This window comes from Choristoneura fumiferana, chromosome 18 (genome assembly GCF_025370935.1).
Source record: "Choristoneura fumiferana chromosome 18, NRCan_CFum_1, whole genome shotgun sequence".
NCBI classification, from domain to species: Eukaryota; Metazoa; Arthropoda; class Insecta; order Lepidoptera; family Tortricidae; genus Choristoneura; species Choristoneura fumiferana.
Genome location: NC_133489.1, coordinates 16,762,503 through 16,775,443, shown reverse-complemented (window position 1 = coordinate 16,775,443; position 12,941 = coordinate 16,762,503). Strand labels below are relative to the sequence as shown.

Here is a 12,941-nt window from a genome sequence, read left to right as displayed (position 1 = left end):
AATCTTTTAAAATCATTTGTTCGTAGGTCTTAGCCTAAATAATCTTCTGTAATATTTAGCTGCTTGACTGATTATCAAGTACCTAGGTATCTTGTAATTTAAAATCACAGACGCATATAAAAATCGTTTAATAAGATTATTTTTTTCTATGTATACGTATGTAATTAATTTCTTCAGCTAATTGCAGCAATTTCCAAAATAACAGTCAAATGATCTGTCGGCACAACGCATTGTTTAATTTTCATCCACCCTCTATTCCTCTCTTATGTCTTCCACCCCGTCACTGTGCGAGCGAGACAAAATTACGTGTGTGGTCCCCAAGCGAGCAGGTTCGGCCGCTTCCGCCGCCGTTCGATCGTTTTCGTATCCCAGAACGGCAACATAACCGACCGAATCATGATGGCGGCTCAACAAATACTCAGTGTTGGTCGAGTCGCGCTAGTGCGTACACGTGAATGCGGCGTGCGTTACTTTTGTAACGAAACTCGGTGCCGTTCCATGTTTCGAACCGTACAGTGCTAAAGAGAAGTGCAGAATTACTGTGTGAAAGTGTGTGGTTATGTGGCGGCGAGTGATATGACAGCGTGCGCCGCCAGACGGACTCCGGCCGTCTTCATGAGGATACTGGTGACAAGCCTGGCCCCGAGATCATGGTGGCTCCCGATTCCGAGGCTCCTTCGAATCCTCGGATAGTGCCAGCTACGCGCGAGAGTACCTCCGCTGCCGAGGCGCGCCACAGCGCCGACCTGTATATTCGCACCAGCTGGGTGGATGCAGCACTAGCTCTCTCAGAACTCGAAAAGGTAGATCGTCCAAAACACCAATATCAACAATACACCGCGCCAAGTCTCTAATGTCATGCTCTTATAGCACGTGTGATTGTTTTTCTGCGAATGTCAATAGCGTTAAGGAACGCGGCAGCGGAGTGTGGCGCCGTCTAGTGGTTATTTCGTTTACCATTACGGCCGCGCATTATTTAAACATCCCTATTAACCGTATATACAAATATCTAACTAGGTTCTTTCGCATCAAATAATGCGGAAAATACACACCTACTTAAAAACTTAGGTATTGCAACTAATCGTTGATGTCATTAGCTAAGTATTTTACTGTTGTTCTTTCCCCAAAGTGATAACTTATCAAAATGCCTAAATGATGAGCAAACTTTATCCTAAATGGGTAAATAAGTACATCGTTTTTTAACGTAACTATTAATAGACATTACTTTAACAACCTTTTCATTAACATCTTCTGTGTTCTATGCAATATTGGATTATCTACATTTTTGGCCCTTCGAACCGGATGCACGATCTAAAATTTCGCGTTCAAAATTGTATTAGAGAAAGGTATATGCTTAATAATGAGCACCAATTGTCCCGACACGGGTTACCTACGGGATCGCGGCAGTTCGGGGAAGGTAGCGCTTCCTAGAAGGCTGTAAACGCCGCCCTGCGGTGGTCCGGAGTTCGCCCCCAGCATTCGAAGAAGCCTTTTGCCAAAGTTTTCGATGCCTTTTGCAAACCCGTCTCCATTTGGACACTGCCACCGGCTACTTCGTTAGCTTCAAATCGTTTTAACTTGTTATAGTTTTGTATTATGATTGAAAAACAAAACAAATATTGATAAATGTATCAACACTTTATAGATCTTATGTATGCAAAACTCTTACTATGTAATTGTGTAATTAAATTCAGCAAAGACACTACTCCCTTCCACTTAAAATCGCGACCTAAGTTTCTTTTTTAATAAATAATAATCAAAATATAACGAAAGTTGGATTTACGCTATAACGAGCATAAAAAATATGTGATCTAAAACAGCCATTCACAAAGTATGTTCGGGTCCCAGTAGGTAAATTACTAAACATAATCAAAATAAATAATGCATTCTGTAAGGTTCTTACTTCACTCGAGTAATATGATTTTATTAGTATAAAAATAACACTTTTTTTTACTTATTTAGGGTTCGGTCGGGCTGATAATTATGTAGTTTTCTAATAAGGCTCCGTCGTCAAAAAAACTTTCAAAACCGCTGGTGTTAAATATTGTTTCTTTAATTTTGTGATTGTTGATTTAATTCGCTCAAATTTATTGACCAGTCTCCGTCACCACAAACTTATTATGAACAAACCTCTCAACTTAAAAATATAACCCTAAAAAACAAATAACCGAAGAAAAAGTTCACTTTAAGACCCACGTGAACCGAAACAGCTGTAATTCGTGGTGAGCTATGATGTAGGTGGAAGTTGTTCGATCGTATGCAAGATGAAGCAATTAAGGCGCAGCGGGGCAGGGGGCGGGGCGGCGCCGCACGCGCAGCGCTACGGGCGCGGGCGGCGCCGATAGAGACATCAACGCGGCGCATGCCATACTTACTCTACTAGAAGAGAAACCCGGCCTAATGATCGCTGCTATTACGAGGAAATTGTTACCGTTAGAGTAATTTCTTAATAGATCAATAACATCATGGAAATGCACATAACAATATAGACGATACACATAAAAAACAATATATTTCTTGAACTACAACTTTCTACCTCGTTCCTCCACTACCAGTTATAAAAAATGTAAAAAACATTGGGGTTTCCTTGATATGGATATCCGGTAAGTAACGCCTGAATCGAACAAATAATGCCAAAAAAACATAGTGACTTTAATACTTTATATTTATTTCAACAATGATTTTTTACATAAAAATAAAAAAACACATAAAATGACTTTAATTACAAATGTGTGTACTTTCAAATCATTTTACCACAATGTCACAATGCGCTCTCGAAATCAGAAGTAATGGACCCTTCACAGAAAATAAATCAAAAAGAATGCTGTGCAAGATTCTACAAAGTTTAAAGTCTTGCCCGGTCGGACCGCACAGAGCTTGCGTCGTGGAATTGAGACATCTTGTGGTTTCCGATCGCGCATCCTTTTCTCTCTTAGTGAAGAAGTAGTTGCTTTTCTTTCCTTACGGGTTATTCCCCGTCTCTTTCCCACTTGGTTTTCCCACAGATCTTTTGTCTTTGTCCAAACATTGAGCACTTCATGGCGACGGTCAGCAGCTGCGCCCGAGACCCTTTTAAGATTGTACGAGATTCAGAGAAACAGTCGACTCTGCTGATGGTTTCTGGAAGTTGCTAAAATAAGTAACAGGTAGGCATGCGTGAAGACAGTGTTTTTTGTTTGTTAAATCTTTATAGATAATTGAAAGAGTTGCTCTGCATTTATTGTTAAAATCAAAACTGTCTTTTGCTCTCATTAAAACTCATGTGTTTAAAATTCGTAAAAATCGAAGATAGAACTACAACTGTCATATATCTTAACCACGCGCGTAATAGTTCTGCTTTTGCTTTATAAATATATGTCTATTTGAGATATTATGCAAATTAACAAAATCTACATTTTACAACAACCGAAATTAGCAGAGCTCCGATGATAATTGGTCTCGTTTATCTTCCGACTAATAAGGTAATGGAGTCCAATAAAAAACAGCAGGTTAGCGGCATGTGGGTTAGCCACAAGCAATTTAGGTATCAGATTTCGCCACGCGATTCGGCGCACCCGCAACACGTGACCGTGTACACACTTCATTCCACATCCATCACTTACGGTTATTCTCATATCTGCCCTCCGCTTCCGACTCAGTAGCTTCACGCCGCCAGCTGGTCTAATTGCTTCCACTGGTGGTCTCTCATCTCTACAATGTAGGTCCCTGTTCACTAGTAACCTAGTGCTTTAAGTACTGATAAGGTTGCTATCATATGCTGCTCAAACCGGTTACGCTGTTCACTACTAGGCAACTTTCTCGGGATTATTAACTCGTACGCCGCGCCCGACGTGCTTTACGGTTTACAAAAAGCAAGTTTGTTGCTTTATTTTTGTTGGCTAAAGTATGCTTTTTATGCCTACATTTATCTGTATAATTCGAACGATGATCCTTATTTAAATTTCAAGCTCACGTCCGCCGCTTCATTGCTCAATCATTACTTGAATTTGTTGGGTGGTGAGTATTTTACGTTTTGTAGCTGAACGTTCAGCCTTAAAACTCTCGTAAATGACATCAAAGTTGTAAAATTGACATTGATATTCAAGCGTGTTCGATCGACGGTGGCTGAGTGACCTGAGGATGTATTTGAGGATGATTACCATTTTTAACACCATACCAGACAATAACTGCCACTTAAACTTAAGTTCTGTGATCAAATTTATAAGCCAATTAAAATTAACTGGCAATAAACTTAACTGCAGTTCATCGGCCAGTTTTATATGTATGTTCAAATGTACCTCTTGTATGATGGATGGGGTTATCAATGTTTGGCAGATTCATTGATGGCCATTAATATGAAGATATGAGACCACCGGTGCACTTATTTAAATGATGCTTTTCATACTGCCTGTCGTTTCATGAAACAGAACAGTGGAACTACTTATAACCCGAACCTTAGAAACTGGAACTCGTATTCTGGATGCCGTTTAAGGTTATGGTAACTACTATGAAGCAACTAAGCGCACGATGCCTCGTGCATTCTGATGGGATAATAGAGGCCCACACTCACGGCCCATTATATGCAGATCCGGAACACAAGCGAAGCCCGCCGCCGTGTCGGCCGAAGTCGATTGATGCCAGCGGATGTCAAAGATCGCGCCAATCAACCTCCGCTCAGTCACTTGCTGAACTAAAACAAACGCCGAACACGACATACATGATTGATATATTCAATGATAGAGAACTGTTTTAATACAGACAGAACATAAACTATGCAATTTATGAACCAATGATAAGAAATACGCTAATGTAAAAACAAACAAAACGCCACAAGCACCTGCCACAGAGATTTATACCGAGGAAGGACTCTGTAAATCCAAAAGGACAACTACCGTCTGGAAGTTTAATGTGAACGTTTACAGCTTACTTGTTTTGTTCACGTAACATGTAAACTATTTGAAACAAGCATATTTTTAAAATTCATTATATATTTTTTTAAATGTTGAATATTTTTAGTCATAGGGCAAATTATTTTATTATCTAACAAAATTGGGAATGAACTGAACCAATTAAAGACACTTTTAGAGAAATTTTAATGTTTATTGAAGTAGGTAATTATTACAACTCTCTTGACCCGCGATAAGATACGTTCAACTTAAAAGCGGGCGGAGAATCACTCGGCAGCTGCTTTATACTTCTTAAATTATCTTTTGACGGTTTCCTGTCTGATGATAAAGTGCTGTGTTTACTCAATAGTGTTTAATTATAGTTTGTCAAAATTATTTTTAGTACTTTACTTTGGTATCTGATTAGTCACTTGGTCCTGCCTGTAAAGACTGCTACATCAGAAAATTTAAACGTTTTGCTCATACCGGGGTAGTGATGTGGACATGCTGCTGAGGGTCATGCTCTTATCTTACAGGAAGTGAGACCAGTGCTTTGAGGATTATGGAAACTAGTTCACTTCATACTTATTACGTAAGCTGATTTAGTAAAATATTTCGAAAGACAACGTCTTTAAAAGCCATTGGCAAGTGGTGTATGTAGCGTGATTACGCGTCTGGCCGTGAAATGAAGCACCAACAACGTGAGATTGAGACATAGTGGGTTTGCTACGATACGAGGGAATCATGTTGTAATCAGGGTTGCCGTATGTGGTACCTGCAGGGCTACTACGAAACTCGAAACTTGAAGTTCGTATCGTACCGCCCCCCTCGTTCTCGTATTAAATAGTATAAGTGTCAGAGGGCTCACACGACCCGAACCTCGAGTTTCGAGTTTCGTAGTAGCCCTGCTGAATGAAGGGTCTGCGCTGTGGTGGTGCAGTGCGGCGTACGCGCCACGTGGGCCGCGCGCGGGGCGCGGGGGGGCACGCGGGCGCATTCCGGCCGTGACGTCACGCCCACCCAGCGCGCTCGACATTCACCGCGCCCGCACACTATACGAACTGTTCTGTCTCTCGTTGTACCTATCTTCTATTAAAATATTGTTGCCGTATTTATTTGTTGATGTTGCCGCGGTAAGCTGGGAGCGTAATACAGTTCAGCGAACTCGTCCGCTCCCGCACATATCTCATACGGTACTGATTGAAAATGCCTTTGGTGCTGTCAGGTTTTTGCGGATTTCGCGGGGGTGTAATGTAGCAGTGGCGACTCCTGTCCTCGGCTTACGTTAAGTCACGTCATGGTAATTTAATGAAGCGCGACTGAACGGTTTTACGATACTCGAGCTAGCTTTGAGCACCTTTGATAACTTTTTCGTTAGGTACGTTGCTTAGCCAGGGTGATAGTTGTAGGGTTTACAGGCACTTCGAAACTGTAGGTACCTATTTCGATACTGCTAGATCAGAGCAAATGTTAATGTTAAGTAGATGACATATTTGTTAAGTAACGTTATCTATCATCCAGTGGTCACCTCTACATACAAACATATACAGATAAAAAAAGTTTACCTCTGTATATTTATATTAATATAGAAAGTGATGTCAACTGTAATATATATAACATAGCAAGGAAGTGTTTCTCGTATCTGTTGTACTCTCTTAATTTTGCTATGAAATTTACTAACTTGCAAATTTTCAATAGTAGAATACGATAACATATTTTATAATAAGTTGATTTGAAATATTGTAGCCGTTACCCGCGACTCCGTCCGCGAATTCGGTTTTCACTATCCCGCAGGAACTATGCAATTTTCCGAGGTAAATACAATCCTATGTCCTTTGAAGTCCTTTCCCGGGACGCAAACTATCTGTATATCGAATTTCATGTAAATCGGTTCAGCAGTTTAAACGTAACTTACCATTAGATTTTCCAAAATCAATTATACCTAATTATATACGGCAAGGCGCTGTTGTAAATAACTAATACTAGCCGTGGCGTCGATATTATGGTTTTTTATGTAAAGAGATGATAGTTTATAAGTTAACTTTAGCTTGCCAAAGACTGATAAATTCATCAGAAAGCAAAAAATTAATCTTCTCGCAATGGCATAAGTTTCAATTAGCTTTACTATTTAATAGCTAGTAGGCTTAGGATCTGTTTAACCACCTATTGATAAATTTTAGCCTAACATATAAATGATATGCCGTCTCTGTTTATTCGGACAAAACCAACAGAGACGGTATCATAGTTATCACATACATAAAATTTAGTACATAAAATTTATCAATGAGCGGTGAAACAGGCCCTTCGGTTGAAAAGGTTAAAGGTACCTACCCCGGTTCACCTTAATTTGTATTCGCGCGTGTTATCTCAAGTTTAACTGCTTAACCTTTTCGCCGTCACGTCAAATACAAAAGACATCACCCATACGCCAGGCTTCTATTGCCTTAAATTGAACCTTAAACACAATTGAACGAAAGTTGCTTTTGCATTGACGTAATGGACGTATATATTATAGGTCGTTGGCGTGGAACCTACGGTGCGTATATGTTTATGAGTCTTTGGCGTCGAAAAGGTTAAATATAAATTCCTGCTCTTGCCTTCACAAAAAACATTTCAAAATCTCTTTCGTCATCAAGTTTAGATGAACCAAACATACCATTAGGCACCACATACGAGTAACCAAGCTTTTTTTAGAAGGCGAAAGTGCTTAGTGCTTAATCCAGCGACATAATGCAGGTAAGGTAGAAATTAAAAGATCTAATCTTGGCTATTAGATTTTAATTGATTTACTTGCCGCACATCTCATCGCAGTTCAGTTATATATTACAAAATTTAATAGAAAAGATAAATTTTTGTGACATTTGGTCGATTTTTTTTAAATCACAACCAACCAAATTTTTTAATTCGAATTTTGTAATAATGTATCGCTTTTTATTTGCAAAAATACTGCACAAATTAAAATTACGACTACCTACTTGAAAAAATATTACAGCTGTAATTTTCTATGATACTTATTTATAGTAAGTAATACCTGTGTTTTAAATTCGCAGCAATTTTTATCTCTATGTAAAGTTTTGTTTTCAGGTGCAATTTTGCTATGTTAAAATTTTACAAACACTCGACACGTGAAACTACAAAATCACATGTGTTAACCTTTCCTTACTCCTTAAAATATTATAAATGCGAAAGTAACTCTGTCTGGCTCTTTCTGTCTGTTACCAATTCACGATTAAACTGCTAAACCGATTTAAGATTTAATTTGGCATAGAGATAATTATTTAAGACATTCGAAAAGGACATAAATATGATAATTTAATCCCGGAAAATTGCCATGGAAAAGCGATAAATAAATTTATGGCAGACGAAATCGCGAGCAAAGATTGATTAAATCTAAAGCAATAGGTAGCAAACATTCATTCTTACATTAAAATTATTAAAAGTAAGAGTTAAGTACACAAAACATACCATCATAATAACGACTTTACTGATTCATGAGCAAGAAAAAAGGGACGGACTGAGCGACACGCGAGACAACGGGCGCGCGTACTAGCGGGGCATGTGAACATTGTAAACAATACAAAAAGTGTTTCTTCAAATCAGTCTTATCAAACAATAATGATTGATATAATAATGGTATTGCTAAAAAAGTCACACATTTGCAATACAAACTCAATTGCTTTTGGTAACTAGAGCTACATGTCAACGCTCTTATTTTGTTATACAAATAGAGTTCAACTCAAAATTCGAAGCAAGAGGTGGAACTTTAATAAGTTCAAACAACGCGAAGTAAGAGTGACATATTAGTGAAGTATAAACATATTGACCTCGACTGTACTTAAATTGTTGTTATCCACCAAACACCATATCCGTATCCAACTTAAAAACAATCCAATCGTGGGAAATTTGTACAATGAAAGCTTATATTTAACTAACCAACTATTGTTTTTAAATTATGCAATACCTCGGTGCATTAGATTACAAAATTATTGTAAGCATGTCCGATCACTGGTTACTCCACCTGCAACAGTCAGCATACATATAGATTTTGCTCAATGTAAATATGTATGAAGTGAACTAAAACAATTACCTACTTTGCTTCGTGTCAGTACTTAATCACGAAAAACTTTTTCACGAACGACTTTATCACGAAAACTGAATCATGAATAGACTAATTATATCACGAATAGACTTTATCACGAAAACTATATCACGAAAAGACTGTCACGAATAGACTTTACCACGAAAAATCTTAATTACGAAAACTTTATCACGAATATGTCATACTTTTTGGATCTAAGATGGCGGATGACATTTCAAGGCCGGGAATCGACATATGTCGTTTCCGACTAATTTGGCAGCGTTAAATGCGAATCTGACATTATTTTTTGGATACAAGACGGCGGATGACATATCGAGGCAGGAAAATGTCATAGTTTTTGACTAATTTAGCAGCGTTCAGCGTAAATTTAACATTACTTATTGTTCCAAGAAAAAAAATCGTTCGTCCATTTAAAACAGTTGACAAATGAATCATTTGCGTAAAATATTTTGAAAACAAAAGAAAATATTACTATTCAAGGATTCGAACTCGGCGCCTCATGCACCGTAGTCCACGCACCTTGATCTACGGACGGAGTGTCGAAATAAACCATCGCTTTTAAATAAAATAAGTTTGTAACAAAAAAAAAAGTTTTTTTTGTGATAGAGCAACAAATTAGCGATTTTCGGATATTTTCCTTTCCTTGTGCTGAACATAACACCTTCCTTCTTGCCAAATTTCATGATTCTAGGTCTACGGGAAGCACGCTTAGGTTTGATTCCACTGCGAAATGTATGAAAAATTAATGTAGAAGCTTTATTTTTTTACAGCCTCAAAGGGCCGCAGACATAATTATTAGGTGTTAATTTCAACTTCATACCTCCACGCGTTCCCGAGAAAAAGGTCTTGACAGACAGACGGACAACAAAGTGGTCCTATAAGGGTTTCGTTTTTCCTTTTTTAGGTACGGAACCCTAAAAAGTAAAAATTTTAGAATTTTACGACTTAAGTAATTGTAACATTTGTGGTATAGGCATAGGGGCCAGGTCAGTTTCATTATAACTTCGATGTGTTAGGCCTCTGCAGTACGGCGCAAACGCTCGCACATTGCCCTCGTCTAGGCTTGCCTTGGCCTTGCGCTTGCACATGTGTTATGACAACAGTGGCGTCATTATAACGTGACACTTCATTCATGATTACTGAGCGAGTAGTTTGAGTTTACTAGTTTTTCTAATTGCCTATTGAATGAACCTACACTTAATCAGTCAATTTTTTATCACGTTTTAGATTCTTCTGAATTACCGACTGTTTTAATATTTACTTACATACCTTTATTTAATTTTTTTTATTTCTTGTTTTTTCACTGAAATAAAAAATATGTATATCGGTAATTTTATTAAATACTAATTTTAGTATTATTATGTTATAATAATAACAACGTTACTATAATAGGTATGTCGATCTCTTAACTTTACTCACGTCACGGTCACGAAGGCATCGTACACGCCCAGGATAGGGTTCAGTAGCCATTACGAAAAAATCAAATAATATTTTTCTTAGGATTTCGTATTGTGTACTGAATCTTCCAAATTTAGGTATATTTTATACCTTAGGCTGCTATATTTACTTCAACTACTAATGATTCTCAAGCAATTCTTAATATAATACGTTAATGTGTCTACTCCAACAATTATTCGTGATAGAGTTTTATTTTCTTTAAAAACCGTTAATAAACATTACTTCGTTTTTAAAGAATATAAAAGTCTATCACGAATAATTATTGGAGTAGATACATTAACTTATATATTCAGAAGAGTTCTATCAGACCACATTTTTAATTTCATTGAATTTTTATGAAATAATCGAGAAAAACTAACAAAAATGCAACGTGGCCAGCTCAGCAGGTATAAACGCTTTTAAAATTTCTCTACTAATTGGAAAATCGTTGACCTTGGCTTTTTTTTTGGTAAAACATGTTGAGATAATTAAATGTCAAAGATAAATGTGTCTGTGTTTAAACACAGAACCATATTTTTAAACTTGTCTAATATTATACCAAAAAATCTAATTACCTATGTAATTGCAATTTTTCAAATACCCCAAAAAACAGTCCCCTGACATGTCCCCAACCCTTTTTTTTGTTGTATTTGTTTGTTTCGTGTGTCTTTGTGAATGTGAATAGGTAAATGTCTTCTTTCTTTCTTTCTTTTTCTTTTTTGAACTTAAAAAGATGGTTACCTACATCATTGATGATAATATTGATAATAATGTAGTATTTCAATTCATACATGCCGCATGTAATTTTTTATTTTTTTATTTATCAAAATTGTCCCAAGAGTACCTACAAAAAAAAAAACTTAACATAAAGTAAAACGGTCTCCAAAAAAATAACAAAATAACTAAAAATGGGGCCGACTACAAAACCCTTGAAAATATTTTTCTAGGTACCTACTAGATCGAAGTCGTTGCCTCAGCACGAGCCAGAAGGAGTGAAACAATAGTCGTCTACCTCACCTACATACTATGGGTTTCAATCCTTCTTGCTGGGTCGTGCTGAATCACCGACTTCGATCTAGTAGGTAAACTGGAAATTGAATCGTGTACCAGGGTGGCACCTTTGTGCTACTAAAACTAATGTGTGTGAGAGAGAGAGAGAGAGACATTTATTTACACATATTCAATACATCATTCATTCATTTTCACAATACTGAATGAATGTACACAATCTGCATGAAGTAAAAGAAGTTGCAAGGGAGGCTAGTCTTGGAATAACAATAGAGTAGAAAAGTACCTATATTCACAGAAGAAAGCAATGAACGAAGACAACAAACTGACAACATTTTTCGAGCAACCGTTCGTCGTCGCCGTTGTTTAGCGTCGAAGCAAAGTCGGGGTGCCATTAGCCCGCCGGATGGCGTAATCGTGCGCTCAACACGGACGTCGCCGATTGAGTTATTATTATGTAATTAGTAAGCGGTCCGAGATTCGGGCCTGCGGAGCCCTGCGAGGCGCCACGGGAGCGCCGCCGCGGGCCGACGCTCATTAATCACAATTAACTCTGAAATTATTTCCAAGTTTAAAAGTTTCATGTTATTACGTCTGCCGCCAATGATACCCCTATGAAGGAAAGATTAAAAAATTAGTCTGTCATCTAAAAAAGTCAAAAATACATGCACGGTCATAATTAAGTACTTATTTATTCCTATACCTAACTCAACTTTGTTTTCCTTTTTAAATGCCTACTGTGTAGTGCAAAGCGCAGCCGTCGCCACGGGTACGATCGACTACGATTGTTGAAAGTATGCCCACCTTCCTCCCACGGACTGCACAGTCGAGGAAACTGCGAATCAGGTATCCTTTGTGCTACTAATATCGTGTTGACATCCCATACATCTGCAAAGATTAACAAAATTGATTCTGAAAAGTTTCCACCTTGGTTTTGTACTATTACTTATTCTGTGCCTTGGTACAGTCGTAAACAGCTAAGGAGTACCATTTCAAAAACAAAATCAAAAAGTTGTACATAATGACGCTGCGTTCGAACGTTAGTTCATACGTTTCCGTGCTGCATAAAACTATCGCTCTATCGCCGCGTTACTGACGCTGCGTTAGTGACGCCGGAGCCGCTCTACTCGGAAGTCTACCTTTAACTCGCAATGGCGAACTGCATAGATGTGTTCCACTGTTAAGATCAGCGTGTTTCTCCGGTTCGCTCAGTCCGTTACCTTCTGGGCAATAAGCATTTTTAGTGGCAAGCGGGTAATAAGGATGTAGTCAGTGGTCGTGATTTTATCAGTTCTGTGCCTAACCTAGTTAGAATTTCAAATTCAATAGAAAAATGTATTCTACTCAACCAAATTAATCTAATGAATTACCAATAATTCATTTAGGCAACGACGCAAACCGTACAAGCATAAAGCCTTTTGCAACAATTTGAGCGAGAACTGTTCAAACATAATAATATAGAACCAACTAGGTAGGTACTCGTACAACCTACCAAAGGCGTAGTGTTGTAGCATAATTATGCCCACTGGGTT

At 37.9% G+C, this 12,941-nt stretch overlaps 1 protein-coding gene across 1 annotated transcript in view; it reads left to right on the top strand.

Annotated features, from left to right (window-relative positions):
* The first annotated feature begins 394 nt into the window (after positions 1 to 394).
* The window catches only part of ptc (protein patched), a 41,755-nt gene continuing 29,208 nt past the window's right edge, over positions 395 to 12,941 (top strand). Inside the window, exon 1 of the mRNA XM_074102059.1 lies at positions 395 to 803. Within this exon, the coding sequence (XP_073958160.1) occupies positions 651 to 803 (153 nt within the window). The 5' untranslated portion in view covers positions 395 to 650. The remainder of the gene's footprint in view (positions 804 to 12,941) is intronic.